Source organism: Calypte anna, chromosome 9 (assembly GCF_003957555.1).
Source record: "Calypte anna isolate BGI_N300 chromosome 9, bCalAnn1_v1.p, whole genome shotgun sequence".
In the NCBI taxonomy this organism is placed as follows: domain Eukaryota; kingdom Metazoa; phylum Chordata; class Aves; order Apodiformes; family Trochilidae; genus Calypte; species Calypte anna.
The window spans coordinates 16,274,845-16,302,059 of NC_044255.1; the positions used below are offsets into that span (position 1 = coordinate 16,274,845).

A 27,215-nucleotide genomic window follows, 5' to 3' on the forward strand; every position below is an offset into this window, starting at 1 on the left:
ATTACTAACCTATGGATCTGGGTTTTCTTGGTAGCCATGAATCAGATGAATCTCTAAATAGCCCTTAGGTGGAAAGGAGAGAACAGGTCTGACATGGGAAAGAGTGAATAATCTTCTTCCCACAAGGAGCATCTCTCAATTTTACCATCAGCCCAATTCACTGGAGTGATTTTGTGTCCAGGAAGGCCCTCTCCTGAACTGAGATGTGGCTGGAGAATCTCCAGATACCCTAACCACCCCTTCTCCCAGCAGGATTGATAGGCATCCTTTTTTGTAACAAATAGGGAAAAATATATAAGCCAAAGTCTCTGCGAACTTGAATGTACAGTCATGGTGCAGAGCAACTTCCCTGCCAGGTATCACTTTTGCTGTCCACTCTGTGATCTTACAATCAGGGGGCACTGGCATCATCAGACAAGTGCATGTGCCACCTTCCCTTTTGTACTAATGATGGAAAGCTTCATATGGTGGCAGGAAGTGGAGTGAAACCATCAGTGATGAAGGGGGTGCTGAGTACTTGGAGCATGTGTTGTGCTGGCAGTGATGAAGGATGCTATGCCTAAATGTAGACCTTCCAGTCCTGCTTGCCAGCCTGCTGTGGGATCTGCACTTGCTGCCTGGAGAGAACAAGGGCTTTCAGTTTTGCTTTCAGGACCTATAAGGTCGGTTCAGCACTGAGTACCTTCATTCTCCAAGGAACTGGCAATGTAAACTGGAGTAATTGGGTGGATTGTCAGCCAGCTGGGATTGCTGTCTCCTAAAAAGCTACTGGTGGAAAGCTGAAGCATTCAGACTAGAAATCAAACGTGCATTTGAGAGGCAAGAGAGATTGGCCTTGGCAAAATGTCCTGAGAGAAGGCCAGGGAACTGTCCTTGAAAGAATGAGAAGTGCACTTCTGGGAAGTGTTTTAGACCCTACAAATCAGTGAATTTAACAGAGCAGTAGCCACCTGAAGCCTCTGGGCAGAGGAGGTCAGCTGCTGGAATAATCCTCCCATACTTAAATCCTGACACACTTGTCTGTGTTAATGTGAAGGATCAGCTTTGCACAGACACCACTCGATTCTTTGCAGAGCTGGGTTTTGCCAGCTGCTGTGCCTGGAAGAACAGGGCATTTGCCTTGAGTCTTTCCATGTACTTTGCTGAGCTGGGCATTCAGTGTACCTTATTGCTTGAAATTATGTCCTTGTGAAACTGTGAGATGGAAGCATCTCTCCTTACCCCTTCCTGAGCAGCAAGGGTGAGTTCTACTTTTCCAGCTACTGCCATGCTTTGCTCTGAGTCTTGCTGCTTTTTCAGCTGTTTTTTTCACAGTTCAGAGGCTCTGGGCTCTGGTCCCTCCACATCTCTGTCTGTCTTCTCTGCTGAAAAAAGAAGCTTCAAATCACAATCATGTTTTGTGTACTCAGCTTCTCTCTGTGTCAAGGTCACCCTGAGTGGGGTTCCTGTTACAGCTTAGCACTTTCACCTCTTTCATTTTCCCATACATTAGTCAATCTGGAGCCTAATGGATTTGCAACCTGGCTTTGCCTGTATCATCTGAGACGCTCCCAGCAATGTAAGAGGATTTGGGCTCAACTTCCTTTCAAGTTAATGGAAAGATCTTGCTTGGAAAGAACCTGTTTGAGGATCTGAGTGTACTTTGCATTAATGTTTCCATTAATTTTAATGGGAGATCCCTCAGATCAGCTTTGAACATCTTAAATTCTGTGTCCTTCACCTGTCTCATCTAAAATGGGACTGGCGAGAAGAAGCACCCTTAAATGAGCCAACAATGAGCTTGTTGGCCAAGATGTCCTTCGAGTTTTTCTACCTCTGTTGATTACTCTGGAAATCCAGTGACCCCACTGGACCACTTACCAGGTCATCACATGTAGGGCATGAGTTCCATGGTCAACTCCCAACTCTAAAGCATAATCTCTGACCAGTCAAGTCATCCATCTCTGCTCCGCTGCTGTCTGTAAAGCAGAAAAGAGCAAGAGTCCTCTGAGACTTATTTTATTAGCATTTATAAAGCACTTTGAAATTGTCAAACAGGAGGGAATAAAGGGAAGTGAACTTTTATCTTTGCCAATCAAGTCTCAGTTACTGCAAAGAGAAGGTGGTTCAGCTCTGCTGCCTTGGGCATGAGACCTGCTCCTCTTTGTCTGGCTGGTAGGGGCAGGTCTGCCTGCCCACAGGCAGTGCAGAGCCCAGCCTGGGGAAGGTTCTGTGGGGCTTTGCTGCTTCTGTGGGGCTGTGCCACTCCTGGCACAGGTCTCGTGAAGTGAGAAATTCGGTATCCCCCACTTCACCTCCCTCTCTCACTGCTCTCTGCCCTCCTGCTCCTTCATTAACTTGATGCTTGAACACAGCAGTGATTAACTGTTACTGAGCATCTCTCACTGATTGGACTGCTGCTCACTCCTGCCTCATTCAGCAGAGCTCTTGCGTCCTTCTGGACTGCTGGTAGTGGTTTCTTTCTGTCTCAACTGAGCTGAGCAGAGATGGACATCTTGACTGCTCATTGCAGACCCCCCCAGTGAAAGGCAGCCCTGCCAGAGCTCTTCGACATGTTGCGTCTCTAGCATAACCTCTATTTCCTCAGACAGTGCAAGCTGAACAGCCTGATTTAGTACAAGGTTTGATGCAAACCCACTCATCACAGCATAATCAGGTTAGGAAGCAGCTACATGTGCAGTTATCCTGTCAGATAGGGGCCACACTGGCCTGATTCCACTGAAGTGCCCCTGGGAAGGACTTTGTGGTCACATAGGACTTAGAGGTGGGGAGGCAGCTCTGTGGCAGTAAAACTGGGCACCTGTTGGAGAAATCATCTTATTAATGAGGTATTCATGCTTTATTTATGCTCCGTGTTGATTTGCAATCTCGCTGCCAGACAGGGACTGTCTGGTGCAGAGCCACTTGCCTGGCAACATGGTGCTAGGCACAAGTGTCCAAGTTACAGGGTGCAGGCAGGGTCAACCATGGTGTGACTTGTTTGAGTCTGTGAGCTCTGAGTGGGTTGCCTGCACTCCTCATTCCCAGTCGGGCCAGCCCAAGGTCAGTTCCAGCCCCCAACAATTAGCAAGAGGAACTGAATCTAGATTGATCTATTTTCACAGTGAGCTGATTCAAGCAAGAAATTCTCCTTTCCCTCTATCTCCATGTTAAAAGGTAGGAGACCTTGTGAGATTTCTGAATAAATGGGGAAGTACAGGGCAAGGTAAAAATTAATGTGCTAATGCGTAGGAAGAATCATTAGGACAGAAAGACATCATCGACATGGCCGGGCTGCAGCTGATGTGCATCACTGTTGAATCTGTGCCTTGTGGTAAGGCTACTGCAAAAGGCAGAATCCATCAAGGTCTCTGCTATTTGTTGTGTGTTTGCAGCATGTTGCAGGGCAGTGTGGAGAGCCAGTCTGATTCAGAGTGAGAGTTTTGGTACTGACAGCAACCTGGACTGACGCAGTATGTTTGCACTAGGGAATTCACAAGCATTGCCTCCTGATGCAGTTATTTAAAAGATGTACTGGGGTCACTCAGTCACACAGATCTTTGCAGTCACTGTCCCCATTGAGAGAAAACTGAGGTAATGGGAAAGTGGAGGAAAAGGGACATCTCGCTTCAGTGGATGTACAGGAGCAGGAATACGGTGCTGAGCAAAGCAAGATCTTATGGGTCTCTTTGGGGATGAGTTTTTGGGAGGATGATGATGGCACAGTGAGGAGGAGAGGATCAGTTCCTGGTAGAAGCCACTAGAGCAAGATCAAGCATCTGCTTCATGCTATGTGTCACATCAGCCATTCCCAGGTTGCACAGCCAATATATGATAACACCAATGGTAACACTTAGCTAAATGACTGCTGGCCTGTCCTCTCTCACAGCCACATCACAGTGCTGTGTTGTACAGCAGAGGCATCAGAAAACTGGTCAGGAGGAGGAGAAAATTCAAAGGGGGCAGTCAGCCCTGAAGGCCTCACAGCTCTGCATTGCTGTTCTGCCCACCAGCCAGAGGGGGACCTTTGCACTGAAGGGCTCTCTCTGCTGCACCCAGAGCACTCCATTTTTCAATGACACCATAGAAGGCAGCCTGAGGAGTAAGACAGAGCATAATAGCCAAACCAGTTTGGCTTTGAACCACTGCAGAGCACTGCATGCAGGCCTGGGGAAACCAACCTGCAAGCTGCCTGTCTGCTCGAGGAAGCAGGGACAAAGGATGCTTGTCCTGATCTGTGGTGGGTGCAGCCATCCCCAAGCTCCCAGAAATGTGATGGGATCCTCTCTTAGCTGGCAGGGCAGTGTAGCTTTGTGCATGTTTATCCAGGGCTTTCGCCTGCATGGTGCCAGCACAAGAGCTGCTTGTACTTGACAGCTCGGCTATTGTTGCAAAGTGTGATTTAATAGCAAGACTTGATTACAACATGCAAATGTAGCTGCTGGGGGACTATCTTGGAGGTTTGTGGAGATTAGCTGTTAAATTGGCCAATGCAAAAACATTATTAAGCAGAGAACATAATTACTCATCTTGTCCTTCTGTAGTGTGTAGAAAAGACAGATTTGTTTAAAAACCAGCAAATCCTATCCTGAGAAACGACTTGTGTAAATGCCACATCATGTACTACTGTATGTTGCAGCATATTTTATTAGATAAGAAATAGTTAATAACAACATTTGGGAACTTGTGGAAGAAATGCATTATATTATTGTGCATCATAAAAGCAAACCTAATGCCTAGGCTGTATGAAGGCTATGCAGATATTGAAACATCTCCTTTCAGTGGTGGTTGATTGCTTTTATGGAGATTGTATCATATGGATATAAACAAATCCAGCACTTGATGTGAAATCTGGGAGCAGAGTTTTAGATTCAGGCATCTATCTTCTATCCATGCACGTTCCTTCTGAAATGCATCAAGGTTCCCATTAACACCTTAAACGTGGAAAGTAGGATTAAAGTGAGACTGTCAGCACATACAAAATTAACATCAATGCATGCAACTGCTGTTAAGTTTTCCCTTTCAGTCCTTGGGTAGCCTGTGGGGCTGCTAGAACAAAAAGCTTATGTGTCCACAAGGGTGCTGGGGGAAGGATCGAGGTGTGGGGGAGCTTGTTGGTGCTGCAGAGTTGGTTTTCAGGGCTGGTTGGGGTTCAGGGGTTTCCTCCTGCCCTGTGACTCTCAGTAGTACAGGCTGGGCTTGTAGGGAACAGTGCTGAAGTCAGATTTAAAAATGCATTTGGCTAATCAAAGCTACAGACAATTTAGGGGAAATATTAATAGAGGAGTCAGGAGGGCTGAATTAGAGGAACAGTTTGTTTGTAGTGGAGCGTGGTTCCTGCGGTCACCTATGCTGGCAGGGCAAGGCTGCTGTGCTGCAGTGGCTGCTGCTCACCCCTGATTCACGTCACTGGACACTTCCCCTCCCTCCAGCATCTCAGCCTCCCTGACAGATGCTCTGCTGAGCCTTCGCTTCTCTAAGCAGGAGAAAGTATCCTCCCTAGCCTCAGTGGAGGAGAGAAAGTCTTCAAGGGTTTTTTGATGGGAAGCTCATCTCGGTCTTTCTGTTGCAGCTCAAGAGCATTTGTACATCAGTAATTGCTCCCCAGGTTGGTTCCTCTGTGACTCAGAGCTGAATGTGGAGCTGCCGACGGCTGCTGCTGTGTGAACCTCAGCATTCGGGCACAGTATGTCCCAATCACTCTAAATACGAATTTGCAGCCAGTCCTCCTTCTTCCTTTACTATATGTCTGTGCAGACACAGGCCTTGCTTCTTACCTGCTCTATACTGGTAAATTTGCCATACTTGGAGCCTTCAGCTATTCCTGGCAGTGAAGAGGGAAGTGTCTGCCTTGCTTGTAGCTGGGCTTGTTTTCAGCTCAGACTGAAGCACCTGAACCCTGAGACAGCTGCTCACCAGCATCTCTTGGTGTGACTGCAGGGTGGACATGGATTGCTCTGACAACATCCAGCTCTAATATTTCCCTGCTTTTGTTACTCAGTGCCAAAGGGTAATCCTAAAAATATGTGTGAGTGACTTGCAAGCCATGAGTGTCAGAGGGGGGCAGCTCTGCAAAGGTTTTGTGTCACTGGAGAAGGGAGAATGATGCTGCTCATCATCACTGAGCCTGAAGGGACGGTACCTGCAGCTGGGCTCTAGGAGAGTGTGGGAGCAAGGGCTAAGTCTCAGCAGGGGAGACCACCTGAGGGTGGATCAACCCCATTGGCAACAGAGGAGTGAGGAGGGACATAGGCAGGGACATACTGAGTTAGGGCATGCTTAGTCCCTGCACAGGCACATCTCAGTTGCGGCTGTTCTTCTTAATGATCTTTAGTAGTTTGTAATGTAGCCAAAAAGTGGGAGAAACCACGTAGCAATATTTCATAATAATTTTGTCCCAGCTATATGAGGGCTGTGTGTATGCAAGCTGTCTGTGACTCCCTGAATACTACATACGCACTTTCAGGCTGCATGTCCAGTGGTCAGTGCTGATAAATGCAGTGAACTTCATGAGGAGGTAGAGTTACAGCTGGAGTCTCCAATGGCCAGAGAAGAGGCAGAAGTGATTTATTCCTCTCCTAAGCTCCTTTTTGTATGTGTGCATGGCTTGGTTGTACAACAGATCTGTTTGTTAAATGACTGATAACCTGTTCTCAGAGTCTGGGGTGCAAGATATTGTTCATATGATCTTCTCAGGCAGTAGTGGTGCTGCCTATGGAAGATGCCCTTAGCTGCAAACTAAGCTTCTGTGGGAAGAGTTGCAGCAGCTCTTCCTTCCATGAATGGCAGCGGTTTACTGCACTGAGCTGAACAGCACTGTTTGAGGCAGGACTTGCTCCTAACTGGTTGCAAGAGTTTGCCACTGCTGCTCTGTGAAACCCTGGGCTGGAATAAGGCTGTGGTAGTTAATGGAGGTTAAAGTGCTCCTTCTGCCTGTGAGCTGGTTGGAAATGGAAAAGAAGAACCTGTCACAACTGTGACTGGCTCTAAACTGCTGTCAGGCTCTCCTCCTTCTCTTCCCCTGCCCCAAGTGGAAAATTGTATTGGAAAGCAGCAGTTAGAGCACTTAAATCTTTCCACAGTTCATTTCAAGCTCCCTTTCTTCTTCCCAGCCATTCCCAGGCCAGTTCGGGGCGCGGATGGGAGACTGCATTTCTGGCTGAAATTTGCAGGATGTTAAATAACAATGGGAGAGTGGCTTTCAAAGAGGGTAAAATGTGCCTGGATTGCACGTACTGTATTCTGTATTTCCCATGCTTTGACATTCAGCCCATCTGTGCATCAGTCCTGAACTGTTTAATTTCCATATGGGATCTCTCTCAGTGTGTTATGGGGTGAGCTCAGGCTGAAATGGGGCTGGTACCACTCTTACTGTGGAGGGAAACACTCCCATGGGCATTCACAGAAGTTGCTGCTGTCTGTCTTGTCCAGACAACAATAACCATGTATCAGAAGCAGTTGTATCCCCTGTAGTGGGCAACTAAGTTCATGTAATCCCTGCCCTTTCCTGGGGACTTGAATTGTCTGTTTTAACTGGTGTGTGTGTCCTGTTTCTGTCAATACCTCTTGGCACAGTCAGTTGCTGCTGTGGGATGTGGGTCTGAGTTTTTTTGTCCCTTGCTGAAAGTGGTCAATAAAGGGCATCTAATAGAGCTTCCCTGGCTTTCTCCCTGGCTGTGCACATTTAAGAGGTTGGTCAGCTGGAGGAATATCCCAAAGCCTTTACTCCGATGTTATTGAATAACTCTTGGTAGAGAGCCAGTTTTCATGTCAGACTGCAGGAAAGACATGACATTGCATTTGCCTTCTCCAAGTGACCTTGTTGTGTGACCAGAGCATCAGGGACCTAGTGAGAGGCAGCTGTCATCATAGCAGCTTGTTAATCTCCCTTCCCACAGTATTTTGAGAGCTTGGGAAGGAGAAGGAACCTCTCTCTTCTCTGTCTGAGCTTGGAGGTTCAGTATATCAGGCACATGAGTGTTTCATGCACACACTCAGATTTGCAAATGGTTGGCTGAGCATGTAGGTCTGGTGGCTGAACAGAAGTCTAGAACCCACATCATCCACATTTGGTTGCTGAATATGAAGGCATGACAAAGTGGATTGCCTAGATAGAATATGACTGGTGGGCAACCAACCACCTTAAGAAATCCATCCACTGAGGTCCTTTTGTGCCAGGGCTGGAGCCACTGTTGCACTTCCAAGAGCAAAGTCCTCACAGGCGGTGACTTGCCCTTGTGATTCCTAATGTGGACTGACAGGTTTGGGCACAGGGAACATGGGAAGCATTGCCATCCAATCCAGGATGGTAATTTACAAACAAAAGGCAGATCTAATGTTGTGCTTCCTTCTTCTGAATATACAGAGCTACCATGTTCGCTCAAGGGTTAAGCAGTCTGAGAGATGCAGCACCCAGAGCCAGGTATCTGTCAGGCCTGTCCTGGAGGCTCACCAATACTTGAGGATATATGGTTTTATTTCTGTTTGGTCACTTGGAGATTATTACTTTATGTCTGTAGGACAAGAAAACTCAGGGGCATCTTAGGATATGCCTCATACTCCAAGGGAAGTTGTTGTTCTGCTTTTGCAACACTCGTATGCAAAGGCAAGAACTGATGCCTGAGATGGTCCTTTTCCAAAGATTAAATGGCACTGCCAAGGCTCTGCAGGATGACAGTGTTGCAAATCTTATCATGATCCAGTGATCAGTGTTGGTTTCAGCAGCGGAAATGCACTGAAAGATGTGTGTCTGCTCTTTGCTGATGGCAGATTTTTTTCCTGAAGGTTGTTCTGTGCTGCTGAACTCTGGTTGTGGTTCCCAGTTCAGAGCCTGGAAGGTAACACTGTAAGAGTTCTCCTTTATCACACTTGGGTCTTCATTTTAACCAAAATTTCCTTGCTCCAATAAAACCCAGGGTCCAAAGGAACAGTTTCAGGGTATCATGATGGATTTGGATTTGGTTCCTCCGCTCTTAGATGTAGCTGAGGAATCCATAAAAATCATTGGAGGACCTAGCAGGAGAAACCCCAAGCAGGTTAGCTTGGGGGTGGTGGTAACTAGGGACTGCGACGTTTTCTGCCTTAACCCAGCAGCATCTGAGGTTTTTGCAGACCTCAATGAGAACAAAGCTCTGTCATTTATATGGCCTCAGCAGAGGGACTGAGGTATGAAATTAATTCCTAATCCAGCTCAGGAGCTTTGTCATATCTTTCTCTGGGCTTTAAGGATATGATTCTTCCTTGCTTACAGCATTAGGTCCCATGCCACCCATCCTTACCTGTTATGGTCTCATTGAAACTACCTCATCTCTCCTCATCTGCTGTCTGTAAGTAGCTCCAGCTGGAGTCAAGGAGCCCTCTGTCACCACAGCCGGGTGCCCTCCTCTCCGACAGCAAGCATACTGTTTGACACCCACTTCCATGCTGCTTGGCTTTCTTCATTGTGTGCCTAACTCCACTAGGATGTTAAGCTGCTTCTCCTCAGTCCCATTGCATAAATGAGGCTAATTTCAACCTGCCCTGATGTGTGGGCTCTCTGGAACGTGACTATAAATCCAGACCTGTAATGGATGGGGTGGTGAAATTGCATTGCTGCCTTTAACCTCAGGGTGTCCTTAGACTAAGCCAGGCTCTTCACAACCCCCATGCCAGTAAATCAAATCACTTTTGAATCGATGCACATAAAAGTCAAGAGGGAGAAGTTACAGATGGACCTATTGTACCTTAAGTCTGTCCTGCTGCAGAGGGGGTAAGGCTCTCTCCGGAATTTACAGCATAGCTCCAAGCCTGCCCACTGAGGCCAGGCAGGGTGAGAGATGTGCCTGGGGGAAATGTGGGGTGGGGAGAGATTGCCTAGATTTCCTGCAGCTTTTCCACCCTGCTCATCTCTTTACATTTCATTCCCTTGGCTTTATTTTTGGGAAAGAAAGCTATTGTTGATTGTATATTCAACAAACCCGATACATTCGTTCTCCTGCACAGTGTTTTTCACTCCAGGCTGTGCCTGACTTTGCTTTAGAAGCATGTTTTTCTCACCTAATATTTAGTTAAAGATTGTAGGAGCTGGATATAAAACCTTCTGGGATGTTTTAATCTGCCAAGAGGCTGCCTGAAAACATAAGTTATCCAGAGTATTTCAGTAATCCCTATTTAGAAAACAGCACCCCCAAATCCTGTGTTGCCCATTTCACTTTTATCCCCTTGCCAACTTTTATTAGTTGTTTTAACCCTGATCTGCTGTTGCTGTCTCTCATACCTTGCTCCCCTCCCCCTGGGGTTTCCATGTCTTTGAAAGTCCTGGTAAGTAGAAGGTTCATGTGTTGTGCTTCACCATCATTTCAGACCAAGAATAATATAGCCAGAGCCAGCTGGATCCCTCACTCTGTGTTGATAGAACTATTCTCCTTAACCTGCCCACACTCCGTGCTACAACTGCAAATCTGAGGTTGAACTGGGGCAGTGGTGGGCAGTGCTGTGAGCCTTGCACCACAGCCATGGCCACAGCCCTGCCTGGAAAGCAGCAGCCTCAGTAGAGTGTCCCACTGCCAGAGTGCAGCAGCCTTCAGGTGTTACCTCCTGGGGACCTCTCTAAGTTGGTGTTTTTCTGACACTGATCAGTGATCCTGGTGGTTGCTCTAAATCCCTTGGTCTGCAGGCAGTTTCTTCTGAGCAGTCCTCCTCTGGCAAGGCCATTGCTAAAGGCTGGCCAGTTTGGGTGATTGCTTCTCCTGGAGGTCTCTTCTTATAAGCTTAAACAATGCTTTTGAGCATGGTTCAGGTCTGGAACAGGGACCCAAAGGAGCTGTGAGGTACTTGACATTGGAGATTGCTAGAATTCAAATGGAAAAGGCCAAGCAGATCTAACTTTGAAGTTATCCTGCATTGACCAGGAGGCTGGACCAGAGACCTGCAGCAAAAGAGATCATTAGCAAGTCACTGCTTGGTTTTTACTTCATGAACATCAAGGGGTGCATGTTGGGTGGTTGTGCTACTACTGTCTTTGCCAGATCATTTAGATTACTTTCCGTGGTTTTGATCGTGTAAACTTCTTTGGCTAGTTTTGTTGTTCATCTCTTACTGAGCTTCTGCAGACTTCTGATTATTTGTCCCTGGGTCACATTCTGGTTGGCAGATGGATACTCTGCCCAGCTGGTGGTCATCTCAGAATAAACTTCCAGTCTGGGATGTTAATCCCTTCTTTTATCTCCCCCTTGTCCATCAGTTTGCTTCTGCTTTGGGAGTAATCAACTCTTCAATGCCAGATAAAGCAGGAAAAAAGCAAAGCCAAAGACTGAAGGGAGAAATGCACACAGGATGCGAATATCTCATCAGCAGGAATGTCTGGGAGAGCATTATCGGTGGAGAACATGGTACAGATGGGCTGGTTCTAGCAGCTGTGACTCCCTACGGCACTATCAGTTCTCCAAGTGATTAACTGTTTGTTTTTCCCTTACTGAAAACTTGTCTCAGCTTAAACCACCATAATAGAAAGCTAGGTTCTGGAGTGATCCCAAGTGTAGGTTAATATTTACAAGCTATCAGCTTCGGGTTTTATCTCTATCCCTTGCTATCACAGAGATGAAATCCTTTTAAAAATCCCTTTAGATCTTTCTGGTTCATGACATGGCTTTAATAAGACTCGTTCCATATGAAGCTGGAAAATATGTTAATGAAAATGTAAGTTTTTCTCATCCTTTCAGGACTAGTAACAGAGGAGGAGTCTCCTATGCACAAGGGGCCATGGGTTTGTAATGGATCAGAAGTGATGGACACAGTATCTCTGCAGGATACTCGTGCTAGGAAATGTCAGAATGTTATTTCTGCCTCAGTGGCTTAAGATCATCTGTTTACCTAATGGACTTACATTTGCATTTTGCAGGTGTTGTGTTAATATTAATGTGTTGTCTGAATTGTTAATATTCCTTCACTTCAATGTTACATTAATGAAGGCTGCAGGGGATGGGAAAAAATACCTAGCTAATTAATTAAATGGGCAAAAAGCATCTTTAACTTTCCATCATGCTGCCCTTTGCTTCCACCTAATGGGTCTTGGCATTTCTGGTCAGCAGCCATGTAACACATGCTGCTCTATGGAGCACTCAGGGACGGACTCACTAATTTTTCTGACCCATAAATCACTTGCGTAAACTTTTAACAGTGAGGAAAAAGTGCCTTTCATTCTGCTTCCTCCTTTCAGTGGGTAATGCAGCCTGATAACAGGCAGTGCTGGCCTGATGTGTAAGGCTGCAGACTTTCCCATCAGGAGCAGGGCTTTCTGCATTTCTTCAAGAATTCTTTCCATTCTCCTCTTAGCTGGACTCTGGATGACATCAGTATTGTGGGTCCATTAGAGTATTCTTGTCATAAGAGCTCGTTCAGAGGCAATGGCAGATCAGGCTCTACATCTCAGGAATATGGACTTGACTTGACTTGAGTGCTAGTTGTGGGTTATCTGCCCCCTCCTCAGCACCATCCCATATCCAGCTTGTCTCTGGGCTTTTCTGCCCACTGTCAGTTCCCACAGGCTGGAGAAAAGAAAACTGTCTTGAGTCCCTGCTCTTGACCTGGGCAGTACCTGAAAGCAAAGCTTGCAACCCCAGTTTGCTGAACACAGCACTGAGTTCTGTGCCTGTTCTGTGATGACTGTGTATCCCTCACACAGGGAGTTCTGTGGAGAGGGAATGGGGCCCTGGCCATCATAGGTGCCTCTGAGATAAGATTTCCATGACCTGGTGGCTTTATGGAAGTACAAAACAGATCTGATACAGGTCCATGGGGAGGTCTGTACAGCAGCACCAGGCAGCCCCAATGCTGGAAGCATTTCTAGGGAAAGTGGGAATATGGGCATGTGCCCATGCTGAGCAAATGGTACACCTTCTCTGGGACCTGTGAAAAAAGGGTTTTCGTGATCCAGGAATGCCGTTCCTAGGGGGAGATCCTCCTTGCTGAGAGTGAATCCTCTGTCCTGGGCTCAAAAATGTGGTAGTTGTGAGGAAACTGTGGAGAATGCTGCGGCTAAGACCAAAGGAGCCTGCTGAAGTTGTGCCTGCCTGGCCCAGCAGTTGGGTGCAGGTCTAAGTTTTCATCCCTGGCCCACAGCAGCTGTTTAGGCACAGAGGGGCACTTCAGCTTCATGCAAGGAGTCTGAAGGTTGTTGCCAATTTGCATGAAAAGGTGCAGACTGCAGTCCTATTAATACTTAATGAAGAGGCACAGCCCACAGAGACTGTGTCCTCTGCAGCACTTGCTCTTCAGTTCAATGAAGTTTTCTTTAACACTTGTGTCAAGATGGGACTGGGGCAGTGGGACAGATGGGCATTGACGTTATCCCCTCCATACAAGCTACAGATGAGGTTGAAGAGCTCCAGGCAAGGTGTGGGGAGCATTTGCCATCCATGTGGCCAAGCACCAGGAGATGCTGGAGGCTCCATGGTCACCTGTGCCATCTTCAGTGCCCTGAGGCCTGGCCTGATGTCATGCTCCCAGATTAAGTCAGCTCTTTTATGCAACAGGACTGCAACATGATGTCCATAATGTCAAAGGACTGAGGTGAATGGTTGAGGTTTTTCTAGTGGTCTAAATCCCTGTGTACAAACCCAGTACGTCAGGTTTTAAGCAATTAATTCCTAATCATGCTGAATGCCTTCAGTAGCCCAGCTTTAGAAATTGCAAGCTTAAAATGGTTTTCCACTGTATAGCAGTTAATTTGGATAAAGCAAAGAGAGTGATCTCACAGCATTTCCAGCCTCAAGGTGTGAGAGTGGCCACTAAGAGACATTTGTATTCAGAAAACCCTCCCATGCATTTGTGTTGTAGGCATCTATTACTGGGAAGGCACCCTGGCTAATAAAAAGGGCATTCATTATACCCCAGAAAGGGAGTTCATTAGAGGGAAAAGCCATTCTAGCTTAGTAAGAAATGAATCTAAAACTGCCTCAGAGCTGCTATTCTCATCAAGTTTCAATGTTAACAGTTTTAACCAAGAGCTAATTGAGCAATCTCAGAAAGTGGAGTAATTCCATTATTCAGCTCTGCTTTGTTCGAGGCTACCGCTAGCTGCGAAAGGAGCACAAATTACTTTCATCAAGCCAGGAACTGCCAGTGTTCTTTCCTTTTACTACTTTTTCTTTCAAAAAAAGTAGGGCTTTTGGGCTTTTGGCAACAGTCATTGGCAAAGGAAGCTCCATACCAGCATTGTAAGGCTCATGTATAACACAGCGATCCAATTTTTCGGATAACAGGGGATTTGATTTTCATAACTTTTCAAGCAGCAGTGCTGTTCTGGAGTGTGTGGCTGAAGATGCTTCTGTTTGCTGGATAGGCAGAGTGACACCAGGAAGACAGTACACTCTTCTTGCAGGGTTTTACATGGAAAAGAGCCATCGCAAGCGCCGGTCCAGCTGCTCGCCAAAGAGCATGATTCTGTCATTGGCTGTGCTCTCAGGAGATGCAGGATTAGCTAATGTTGCTTTTAGAAGAGCTTTTATAGAAACCTCTCAAGTTCCTTTGCTTCATGGAAGAGATGTAATCAAAAATAAACGTACATGATTTAAAGAAAAGAAGAAAAAGTCATACTGCATCCAGCGTCTTTGGACTTAATGCTTTGGAGAGTCTGTTGGTTGAGTTGTGGTGCTGTTTCTTTGCTGTTTTCCTTCAGCTGATACTGCTGCTGCTGTTGGATGTGCACAAGACTGTTTGCAGCCTTTTGTGGAAGGTGACTTTCTCTTGGTGAATGCAGCAGGATTTAGAGTCATGTTCCCAAGAGGCAGACGTAGGTCTTGTTTGTTATGAGATTGTGCTGCAGCAATAATCCCCTTCAAGTAAGCAGAGCGAGGGCTCTCAACAATGTTATGTCCTTAGCAAGGGGACGTATATCCATCAATGTCTTAAGAGTCTTCTTGGACATACAGAAAGACCAGGGCTTCCTTTTCTCATCAATAGCCTCCCATGGCACTGCTTGGTTCCAACACAAATGGAGTGTAATGCTTTCAAAGCTCTACTGTCCTACCCCTATTTGAACCCAGCATGGAGCTGGACACCTGAGGCAGACACATAGCTATGGATTGTGAAACAAGAAGCCCTGACTGCTGGTCAAAGCATAGATTTTAAACCCATATGGAGATGGGAAGGAGCTGCAAAAGCCTTATTCCCTGAGCAGGAGGGAGCAAGTGCTGTGAAAGGAATACAAGATGGAGAGGAGCACTTTGGATTTTGTAATGGAGTTGGGAAAATAAATTTGGTAACATTTGCAGAAATTATTTGGTCATATTTGGCTCAAGTCTGAGATGCTGGTGGCAGCTTACCCAGCCAGAAGGACAGCAATGGAAGAGGATCTCAGACTCCACCTCAGGACAGTCCAGCTCTATCCCTTTGAGAACAGGTTTCCACAATGAGCTACTGGTGAAGAAAAGACCAACTCCTCTGCTCTGTACACAGCAAGGAAAAAAATTGCCATGGGAGAGCTACATGGTGTTTCTGGTTTATCTCTGAGTCTATACCTCAGCTATGAGAACACTTCCAATACCTGGGTACATCCAACAGTTACATCTTGCAGGAGTGGATGGAGGTGAAGAAGGTGGTGCTGGCGAAGAGCCGTGCTTCTCTCTTCAGCTCTACCTTTCTGCCATTTGCTCTGAAGCCTGCAAGTCTCTTATGCTGGTGGAACAGCAGCTGCTTTAATGTCGCTTCACTTCATCAAAGCTGCCTGCCTTCTCCCTGCACTTACTGGATTGCAAACAAAGTGCTCCTTGTCTGTCTCTGCAGCAAACCTTACTTGGCTGATGTCATTTGTCAAGTTAATCAGGGAGAGTGGGCACTTGTATGGCTGCTGTATAGCCTGGCTGCATTGCGATAGAGACAAGCACCCAAGCAGGCATTTTACTTGCCCCACTTCCCTCTGCAGACATTTGGCATGAGAAACCAATATTTTATTTACTGTCATCCAACCAACTTGCTGAGGATGTGAGTAGCTTTTCAGGGTTGCTATCAAGAGACTGGGAAGGATCAAGCTAACATTTTACAGAGCAAATAGTAATGCTGCTGCTAAAGCATTTCCAGGATCTGAATGTGCAGGTCCTCTTCCTGCATCCATGGATGTTTGGCTCTGGTAGGAGCTGTGTGAGAGGAGTTACAGCCCAGTAGCTTGGGTTCAGGGCTGCCATCAAGGTGTCATCATCCCTCTCCAGCCGGATGGTTTCATAAGTGGTTATTAGCTTACAGGAGCTGTGGCCATCATTTAACATACTTTAAAAAGCACCAAGTCCTGCGTCTAAGAACATCTCAGGAGCCTGATATCTCCCCAGCAGTAAGTGGGATTTAGGAGCCTGTGTGCCTCAATCATGTTTGAATCTCAGAGGCAAATACTTTTGAAAACCATACACTAAGGCTGACCTCTTGCATGAGGCAGGCTGTGGAGTTTCACCCCTAGCTCCTGCACCAAGTGCATAACTCATAAGCAGAATCTGGCTATTGAAAGAGCCAGCAGAAGATGCTTACATGTTACAGAGCTTACAAGTCATATTGTCACTCTCTTCCCTCCCTCTCACATGTGCACATGTTAAATGATGCATTGAACAGGTTTGGAAACGCTCCCTCCTGCAGCCCCAGCAAGCAGGACAGCAGGCACCCACGGGAGGGACAGCCACCTGCTAACCCCCAACCCTCTCCACAGGGCAGTGGAGGAAACCTTGCGTCAGCACAGAAAGGGCAAAAGTTCAGATCAGATTGTTTATGGGATTTTATGGAGCTGGGAGCCAAGGATAGCTCAGCTAATCCAGAGGAAACTGTAGCAATGGCATTAGAATGCATTTCACATGGGATTCATTCAGTGTGCGTTCAGATGGACCCGTCTTTCTGTCTCCATTTTTTTAGCCATGAAATATTTTTCTTTACAGTCCTGTCTGCCAGCTACACTGAGCCAAACTCCAAGCTAGGCTGTTTTAAGAAAAAAGAAGAAAACAAAAAACCCTCTTGCTGTTTGACCTGCTGACAAGTTAGCAGGGCTTCAGTGCTGCTCCTCAGCACCCAAAGCCATGGTGGCTTCATGGGCTGTCCCAGCCCTGGCTTATCTTCTTGAGTCTCCAATATCCCATGCAGTCCCAGTGTGAGCCCCTCTTCAGAATATGGTTTTCCTTTTAGGTGAAGTGAGACTACCATTTTCAGCTGTTTGTTGCAGATCTTGGCTCCCTCCTCATGTCCTGAGCCACGTTCCTCTGCAGAAGTGACCTGGGCACAGGTACCAGTTCCTTTGCTGTCCCCAGCCCATTCCCTTCTACTACCCTGTCAGGTTCTTACATGCTCTGGATTAGCCCAGCTGTGACCTGTTCCTTCTAAAAGCTGACATTTAAAAACCTGTCCAGGAGTTAGCATGGAGCCCCACACTCTTCATCCCTTTCATGCTTGCAGGGCTGCTCCACTGAGGTGTCTGTGGGGAGCAGCTCTGTGACTCCCAGGTGATCCAGAGCCTGGCAAGGACACTCCATTCCTGCAGAATGTTTTGGCATGAGCCCATAGAGCAATAAGCCATCCTGGGTCAGCTTGGTTTGTTAACCTTGGCTGACATGGACCAACCCATCAGGTCCTGGCGCTTCTCCTCCCCCTGGATACAGGACAGTGTCCAACCTGGTTTATGTTATCTGTTCCTTGGAAGCACAAATGGCAGCTGTGTCTTGCAAAGTCAACCCCAGCCTTTGGGTGATGGAGCAAGATGAGTAGCTTTTCAATTCTGAGTGTCTGCAGTCATGTCCTGTGCACACTGTCATGGGTGCAAAGCTCCTGGGTGCTTCCTGGTAAGATTTCCACACCCATGCAGTCAATTAAGCCATGTGCCAGGCACCTCCTCTTGTTGAGTGGCTGTCTTGGATGCTGCCTAAGGGCTGTTCCAGGTGTGGACATGCTGAAGGAAGAGAGGATGGGATTTTGTAGAGCAATGTGGGAACTGTGTGCTCTTAGCTTTCCTTCGAGTTTAAAAGCATTGCTGGCAGGAGGACACTCATGTATTAGCTTCAAATCCGTGCTATCTGCAGCATCAGAAAAAGGATGTCTCCAGGAAGATTTAGAGGCCCCAAGCCCTAGAATGGTAAAACAAAATACAGAACTTTATAATCAGGTGGAAATTGCATTCAGCCCAAAGTGTTGCTGGAGGTAAGAGGTAAAAGCTCCACACTCTAGTGCTCAATGGGAGCAAGAATGGCGGGAGCTGCTTGAGCACTCACAGTATTAGTCTGTAGGACATGAGATGAGCATGCTGTGCTTCTGACAAAGGAGATATGCTGTTCACAGGTGTTTATTGATTTGTCTTTAAAAATGGGTTTGCACCTCACTCCATAGAGGCCCCATTTCAAGGCACAGAAGCTGCATGGCCAGCCTTTGCCCACATGTGCAGTTGTGTAGTTGGGGATGGCTCTAGAAAGGTCTCTCTTTTCTTTGTGCCAAAGCCTGCAGGAAGGAGAGGCATCACCTTTTGCAGCCCTCACTCTTTCCTGTGCCTAGCTGCGAGCTGGCTTGGATGGAAAGATCTTCCCAGGTATGAGCATGGGCAGTTACAACTATTCATGTGTCCTCAGGCCACTGCTCCTCACATGTCTGCAAGCGTGGCAGCTGGGGGAGTAGTGGTAGGTCCACCCAAACCCAGGAGATAGGGTGGCTGTGCCATACCCCACTGGGTGCTGCTCCCACCCTGGGTCTTGCAGAGGCAAGGTTCCCAGCACCCTTGGGTCATGCTGTCCCACAGCCCCCCAGTGCCGGTGGCCATAGAGGGACCGATGTTGCCATCTGCTGGCTCAGCTGCACAGGAGCAGCAAGAGCTTGGCTCAACCCTCTTGGAAGACACCCATTAGGAGCATGTAGGAACTCTGCTCCCACACAGGGCTGCGGGATTGTTGCCCACCCTCTGACCCAGCCGTAGGCCTTCTGGTAGCGTCTGCCCTTCAGCGAGTGTTTCAGGGAATAGGATGGGTGGCCAGTTCCCTTTCAGGCTGTGCTGCTCACCTCTTCCCACATTGCCCATGCAAGGGGATATCTCTCCTGCACTCATTGTTCTGAAGTATTGGCCTCTGGCACAAGATGTTCTGGGAGAGACCACAAGGCTCTTAAAGGAGCTCCTTTCCTTTAAAGATAAGCATTTCCACAGCTGATTATCAATGTCAGGTGCTTATTCCTCCTTTGAGCTTGTCTTTGTTTCCTTTCTCTTTCAAGTTCCTGGCAAGTAACCCCAGGCTGGGAACACATAGCTGCTCTAGTAATTACCCCAGGAGCACAGCACCCTGTGCATCTCTGCTGGGCAGTCCCCCAGCGATGCCCAGGGCTGGGAGCTGCAGGACCACCAGCTCCAGCCTGCGCCCCCCAGACAGCCCTGCAAAATCCCTGCTTTGCCTGCAGGAGCAACGAGGCTGAGCCGGCATAATCAGTGACAGCTCACTCAGGAATTGCTGGGAGGATGAGGTTCTTTCTGTAAATCCATTATCTTTTTTGGCAATTAGCACCAGTTAAGAGCCCTGGGAATACATGCAGCAAATAGCAGGAAGCCCAGTTAAGCACATCTCTCTGCTTATCTAAGGCCAGTTAAACAAGTCTCCTGAGGCACAGCCCTGCAGCTGGTAGCACAGCTCATAAATGCTCCAAAGATGATTTGTAGTGCCATGATTGCTTTTCTTTGCATTGTTTAGCCCTTAAGAGTTCCATTCAATGTCTGTACATTCAACAGTGGAAGATGGGGCTATCCAAACTGGGGTACCCCCAGCAGTCTGCAGGTCAAAGGGGGGAACCCATGGAGTTCTTGGATCACCTGGATGCTGGAGGAAGCCCTGCAGCAAGCTGTGCTGGTGGCTCGCCCTGCCTGAGGGCCATGCTACAGCTTGCTTTGGGTGGGAGCTCGATGCTAAGGCAGGGGCTTGGTGGCTGAGCTTGACCACACATGTCGAGCTTGAAATGGGGGAGCAAGTGAGATGCTGTTTTCTCTGGCCCTGGAAGACAGGGACGTGTGTTTGTTTTCTGTGCTATCTCTCGCACAGCGTTTGTTTTGCTTTTTGAGCATTTCAGGAGATAAAATGACCTAAAGGGAGATTATTTTATCCTAATTTAAACTGTCAATTTATCACTGACTTCTGCTTGTCTGCGCCAGCAGGATGGCTTTTTCTGAGTCCCTGGAGAAACCTCTGCTAGAAAGTGAGAATTTAGGGGGGGATTTGCTGCAGTCTCACATCTAATCTTTACTTATAACAGCAACTACAAGCTGCTCCTCTGTCCCCCTGTGTCATATTAATTCCCTTCACTATGGACTAGCTTGGCTTCCCAGGGGACTCCCCTTTCTAACTCCGGCCTGGGGTTGTTTTCCTCATTTTGCAGGCTGGTGGAAGAGTTCATGCTGCTTGCAAACATGGCCGTGGCCCATCAGATCTACCGATCCTTCCCCAAGCAGGCCCTGCTCCGCCGCCACCCCCCACCCCAAACCAAGCTGCTGAAAGACCTGATGGAGTTTTGCAACCAAGTTGGCCTTGACATCGACTTCAGCAGTGCAGGAACCCTGCATGTGAGTATGAAGGCCTGGCAGGGAGAAGGGCCATGGGGGCAAAGGATGGGCAGCTATGTGATGATGTCTTTGCAGAAGCAGCATGTGGTTTATTCCTTGTCCCCTTCTGCCCAAACAGACCTGACAAATATCCTGTGGCAAACAAAACAAAACACCTGCCTCACTCTTTCTTTACCCCACCATCATTTGGCAAGGGTGGCCCAGCCTGTCCTGGTCAGCCAGTGTTGTACACAGAGCTTAGAGAAAGTTGAGGGTGACCTTGCAGGTGCTGCCCTCTCTGCAGTGGAAAGGATATCTCAATGCAGGGGCAGTCACTGGGACACCCACATTTCCTTTCTCGGCCTTCTTAGCAAGTCCTGGGCAGGGCATTTGCTCTCTGTACTGTTGGAAAAGTAGCTCTGCAAGGGGGTGTTTCTGTCTGGGCTGCTGGTCTCAGGGGGGGCTGGGTGCAGAGTGGGGACTGGGAAGGACTGAAGAGCAGTGCTGGGAAAGGTCAGATGCAGCCAGCACGGGAGGTATCTGACCGATCCTCTGCTGAGTGTGTTCTGGGGCTGAACTCCAGCTGAACAGCACAGCACAGGTTCCAGGATTTTCTTTACTCGCTGCAACTGGACTGTGGATAATCCTCTGTTAATCCCATCCCCGCTGGCCTCCCACATGGCCCCTCCATGGGCTGGGACTGCTTTCCCTGCTCGCTGGCTGCACCAAGGCTATGTCAGCAGACATGGGGCTGCACACTCAGCTCCTCTCCTGTACTTTGAACCCTCCGGTCCTACCTCACTACTAGCCTCAGGCAGTAACCTACTTTATCCATGTCTCCCCAGAGTCCCATTAGTCCATGCACTGAATCTCTCACTGAAGCTGGTTGGGAGCCAGGCACAGGTCAGAAGGGGTCTGACATGCTGTGTGTCTGGGGATGGAGCCAGCGGTCCCCTACCCTGTCAAGGTTGCTAGGGTCAGAGCAAAACCCAATCTCACATGCACTTCTTGGTTTGTGAGAAGATTGCAGGGAAAGGAGGAATCTGGCTCTGATGGGCTGCTGTTTGCCCTAATAAGGTCTGTCTGGGTCCTCCCCCTACTACCAGGGCTTGCCAACACTGAATATTCTCTCTTTTCTCCTCCAGAAAAGTTTAAATGAAATATTTGGTCCTGACAAATATTCTGAAGCCAGGAAAGAAGTGCTGACCAACATGTTCTCCAGGCCCATGCAGGTGAGAACAGCTCTGTGCTGTCAGACACATCTGGCTGTAGCTGTCTGCTGTGGCTCCATCTTCAACCCTTGCCCCTTCTGTATTACCATAGCTGGTTACTACATAGGTGGAAAGTAAATGGACACTGAACACGATGCTTACAGGGCTGCTGGTATCTTCCCTCAGTGCCTCCAGCATCTTCCTTTCTACATTTGCAGCAGCAAAGAGGCATAGCACAGCCTCTTCTGAGGGCAGTCCTACCCTGCAGGGAGAAGGGGCATAGTCCTGAAATGTTTTCTCTGCTGTGGCCTGCTTATCGCTGCAGGAATGAATCATCTTCCCAACATCACTCATTTGACTATCACTCTTCTAATTAGCTTATTTGCTCCATTTACTCATTAGCAGTTGCCTGAAGTCCTGCTGTCCTTAGTGGCTTAATGCTTGCTTGCAAGTGGGGTTGGAGACTGGAGCCATCAGTAAATCATCCCCTCGTGTGTGTGTCCAGCTCAGGACTGTTGCTTTGTAAAGTGCAGGGAGTGTCCTCTGAAGGTGGATGTGTTGTCCCAGATACTGTGTCCTGCTTTGACTTGTTCTGAACCCTTCTATCATGTCTTCCTTTTCTGCTAGAAGGTGCTAACAGGTGAATACACTGGTGACATGTGTTTCCTGGGATCCCTTTCTGCTCCTGCTGACTGTAGTGCAAGCCTGGGCTTTGTCAGCAGCATCACTTGGAGGAAGTCTGGCTGTGGGCCAGGAGAGGGCAACTTGGATCTGCCCTGGCACCAAGGAGGAGATGAGGTTTTTGGCACCCACTGACTTTCTGAAATTTTTAATTTTTTTTTAAATTTTGGGTTTCATGACCCAGGAACTGCTTGCAGTGATGGATCTGTGTAACCTCCGGGGTGTAAGGAAGGATCATGACACTGCAAGGGCAAGAGACATGAGTGTTGTTCTCTGTGGTCTCTGGTCCCTCACTGCATTTGCTACAGTGTGGACTGACAACTCCCCAAAATCCTGAGCAGCTCAGATTCCCACCATTGTTCCTTCTGCTAAATGCAGGGAATGTATAATGCAAAGCCTTTTCAGTGCCCCTCAGAAAGGGCATACAGCTACTGAGTGGAAGGAGCTTTCCCCAGGAGGAACATTTTTTGCTGTCTGCCACCAATATAAGAACAGATGGAAGAATCGGCCCCATCCTGCCCATATCACTGAGTGTCACAGACCCCCATGGGGGTGAGGACAGATCTGCGTGTTGGCATATGTTGAGCACAGCCATGCAGGGGCCCATGCTGGCCCAGGGCTGGGCCATCACTCTGACAGGTGGTGTGCCAAGGCTGTCTGGTCAGGGCACTGAGGAGTCACCTGTATCCCTGTGCGCATCTCAGCTCCCAGTGATAAAGATGATGTTTCAGGGACAAGGTTGCAGTTAAATCAGCCAAAACAAGCTGCCAACAGGTTTAACAGATCTTTGCTGCATGCTGGTGATTATAGCATCATCCTCTAGGAGGAGGAGGGAGATGGGAAGCAACTGGTAATGTGTGTGTCTGGGGAAGCGCCTGGATTGCCATGCCAGGAGCCTTGTAACAGATGAAGGAGCAGTGACATACCATTTTTCAGGGACTCAGTCGCTTGGGGATTCAATCTGTCCATGAGAGCAAAGCCTCCCCTGGTTGGCTGGGGCTGATTTATTTCCAAGCTCCTCACAGTTCTCCAGGGATTGCAGCAAACTCTGGGGATTTGAGAACACTTGTGAGTCAAATCTGTTAACAAGAAAACTTCTGCTTTATGTCAGGCTGATGGTTAGCACTCTCATGGTGGTGATGACAGGTATCAGGTGAGTGCTGGACTGCTCCCTGCAGTGTTACTCCTACCACAGCCCAGAGAAGTATTTTTGTTGTGATACCCAAGCTGATGCCACCCTCAGTGAGTGTCATCAGCTGCCAGCCAGGAGTCAAAACTGGTTCTGAACACAGCAGTGTCTGGGTGACCAGCCCATCCATCAGGAAGAAGTGCCTCAGCCAACAGCAAGCAGTGTGGGACCTTCATGCAGGACCTTTAGCATTGTTTCTAACAAAAGTTGTCAGGGGTTGTTCTGCACTGCTGGGCATAGGGAAGGGGTGAGCCCTTCCTGGTGACTTTCTTGTAGCAAGGATTTAGCCCTGTGCCATGAAACGGGTATGCTCTGCTGTCTATCTAGTTGAAGGGACCTTCCCTGCTTCTGCCTGGGAGCTGGCGTAGATGCAGTTAACCCCCTGTAATTTCATGCTGTCTGTCTGCACAAGGGCACTCATCTTCTGCTGCAGCAACCTCCAGTGCTCAGCGTGTCTCCTTGCCTGACTGCTCAGAGCCTTGTTTGGTGGGAGCTGAGCTAATTGAGTGGAGACTGTACTTTGTGGAGTCCATCAGAAACAATTTAATTTTGGGTTGTGGAAATTGGCAGCCGCCACAGCTCCTATCCCAGCTCTTGGGTCTCATAATAAGGCCAGGACTGATGCTGCTTTTTTTAACCTGCTCTATTTACTTGCCCGGATCAGTGTGTTGCTGCTCAGCAGGAGCTGGCTGTGCTGCTGGGCTGGAGAGTGAAGGATACAGCTGCCCAAACTGTGGATCCCAGGACAGCTCTGTAATCAGAGATGGATACTCCTGTTTTTTTTAAATCACTTGCTCTTATTTTTAAACAAGTTCATTCAATCGCCACTGTGCCATGACCCTGCCGCAACCCCCCTGACCCACACAGCCTCCCCTCCCCGCCTGGGCTCGGCCCCCATTGTTTTCCCAGCCCTGAGGGCTGGTGTTTCACAGATGTAAAAATAAAAGCTGTAACATGTGGGATAACAGGGGTGGCTCAGCCGGGAGAGTTTCCCGCTGAAGAGGCTGCTGGGCCTGGTGTTGGTTTAGCCGGGTGGTCCAGCCTCTCAGCTTCCCAGCTGTCATCGTGGAATGGAGCAGTGGGGATGGCAGCAGGACTATCTCCTCCTGCTCCTTGGTGAACAGGACAGCCACTCATCCCAGCAGTTGGTGCTCTCCAAGCAGGGGTGATGGGTGTGTGAAGCCTGCAGCCAGACCCAGAGCATCCATGGTGGGTACAGGGCATGCTGGAAGATGAGGGGATGGCAAATGAGCCTGAAGACCTGAGCAGAAGGAGGAGGCTGCTTAAAACCCTTTGAAAGTTTGTGCAGTTCAGTGTTAGCTGGCAGGCAGCAGGTCCCCACAGTGCCTCTGCCCCCTTTGCTCTGTGCTCAGTTCCTGCAGCACCCTCCACTTTCTTCAACCAGCAGGTGAAGGACCATGAGCAGCTGGAGCTCTGTCACACACACAGAGACCCCTATATCCTCATGCAGGGTCCTTCCTCACCCCTTTCCCTGGCTTCTCACCCTTTTCAGATGGCTCTCTACTTCTGCACCGGTGTTCTGGAAAACGAGACCCTCTTTCGCCACTACGCCCTGAATGTGCCCTTCTACACACACTTCACCTCCCCCATCCGCCGCTACGCAGACGTCATTGTGCACCGTCTCCTCTCCGCCTCGCTTGGTGGGTGCCTGAATGCTTGTGGAGCAGCCATGGGTGCTGCCAGGGGAAGGGGTGGCTGTACCCAGCACAGGCAGGACTCCTGGGTTCCTGCCTTGCCTGCCACCAGTGCTGGGTGTCTGGAATCTGCATCCCACGGTGCAGCTCCCCTAGCATGTTGGTACCCTTGACACAGAGGCAAGCTGGGCATCTGCATCCTGGCTGCCATGGGATGGCTCCAAGCCAGGAGTGAACAAGGCCATGTCATTGTCATTTGTCCACTTGTCAGGTGCCAGCTCACCCATCAAGATGGAGAAAGAGGCCATCCAGAAACAGGCAGACCACTGCAATGACCGGAAGATGGCTTCCAAGAGAGTGCAGGAGCTCAGCGCTGACCTCTTCTTCTCCATCTTTGTGAGGGTAAGAGTCAAGGCTATCTTCCCCCAAGGCATTTCTGAATGTCTCTGTGATGGCTCAGCCTAGGTGCCACCAAGCAGAGGGGAAGGCAAAAAGTGAGGGAATGGGTGAGTGACCACTATCACTAGAGCTACAGGATCTGGAGACACTGGCTCCCCTTGGGGATGGCTGGATGGGGGCTGCTGGTGTAGTGACAGCCCTGTCTCTTTGCAGGAGTGTGGTCCTCTGGAGTCAGAAGCCATGGTGATGGGTGTATTGAACGAGGCCTTTGATGTCCTTGTACTGAAGTTTGGAGTCCAGAAGCGCATCTACTGCAATGTAAGTACCTCACCAGTGTGACACAGTGCCAACGCTGCCTCACCAGAGAGGGCTGCAGCATCCAGGCATCACCGGAGGCACTTGCTGTCCCGGTGCCCTTCTGTGCCAACCCTGCAGCTGGCAGGGCTGTGCCCAAGCCAGGCTAGCTGGAGAGGAGGGAACCTGCATGGGCTTTCCCATGGGACCTCCATCCCATGGCACAAGGGGCTGAGAGTACATGGAGAACCCAGTCTCTGAGTACCAGTTTCTTCCTGCTGTGTGCTCTGGGTGATCTGGTCTAGGTAAAAGGGAATAAAGACAGATTCAGGGGACAGAGATCAACACAGAGCTGAAGACAGGCAAGGAAGAGAGGCTGGTTTTAATCTCAGATATCTATCTGGGGCTGTGACAGCTCCACTGTAGGCCAGCACCTGCAGTTAGTGACAGCATCTTCTCTTAATAACCTGGTTATATGGCTGGCAATGGCATCTTTAAACAGGACATATAGTGTGATATATGGGCTGTTTGTGTATCACAGCAGCCACTGATTTACCTGCTAGGCTCAGGCTCAGGAGCTGCTGCATCCCGGTTGTTAAAGAGCTGCAGAGGCAGTGTGCCGGGTGAAAGCAGCAACATTCCCATCCACAGGTGAGGTGGAGGGTGAGAGCTGAGTGGGAAATGTGGTCAAGGCTGTTTCCAATGTACTCCCTGCCCACAGGCATTGCCCTTGGTGGGCTTCCATTTCCAGAAGGTGGGAAGAAAGCCAGAGCTGACGCTTATGTGGGAACCAGAGAAGCTGGAGCAGGAATCTGTGCCCCAGGTAAGACACCCCAGTGTGGGACGGGCTCACAACATCATGGGACTGGTGTGGAGGCTGTGTGCAACAGGGAAATCCCACAATTCTGCAGGGACAGGTCCAGAAGGCAGGACTTCCTCACAAGCTATCAGGTTCTGCTGTTCTTCTGTGTTTCCTCCCTAGGAAGCCCAACCTCAACCTTCTCTGCCATTCAGCCCTGCTCTGTCCCATCACTGCCCCTGCATCTGACCCTTCCATGACCTTCAGACTCTGCCCTGCCTGCTGTGTGTCATGACTCACAATTCAGTTTACTCCAGAAATTGAATTAACATGCTGTTTGCTTCCTTCTTCCAGATTATCAATTAAGATGTTAAGTAAATTCAGGCCTAAGGCAACGCCTGTCTAGATCCTTCCCCCCATCCTGGCATTCCTTGCCCTTCGATGTCACAGCTCTTCCACTGGGTTTCCAGCCCCATGACAGGGTTGAGACCCAATTAAGAGG

General features: G+C 48.7%; 1 protein-coding gene across 4 annotated transcripts in view; it reads left to right on the forward strand.

Annotated features, from left to right (window-relative positions):
- Positions 1-27,215, forward strand: part of DIS3L2 (DIS3 like 3'-5' exoribonuclease 2) — a 178,309-nt gene that overhangs the window by 147,754 nt on the left and 3,340 nt on the right. For all 4 annotated transcript variants that reach the window (XM_030455829.1, XM_030455830.1, XM_030455832.1 and 1 more), the window contains 6 exons: positions 20,323-20,506; positions 21,631-21,717; positions 25,080-25,227; positions 25,493-25,623; positions 25,834-25,938; positions 26,636-26,737. In XM_030455829.1, coding sequence (XP_030311689.1) covers positions 20,323-20,506; positions 21,631-21,717; positions 25,080-25,227; positions 25,493-25,623; positions 25,834-25,938; positions 26,636-26,737 — 757 coding nt within the window. The remainder of the gene's footprint in view (positions 1-20,322; positions 20,507-21,630; positions 21,718-25,079; positions 25,228-25,492; positions 25,624-25,833; positions 25,939-26,635; positions 26,738-27,215) is intronic.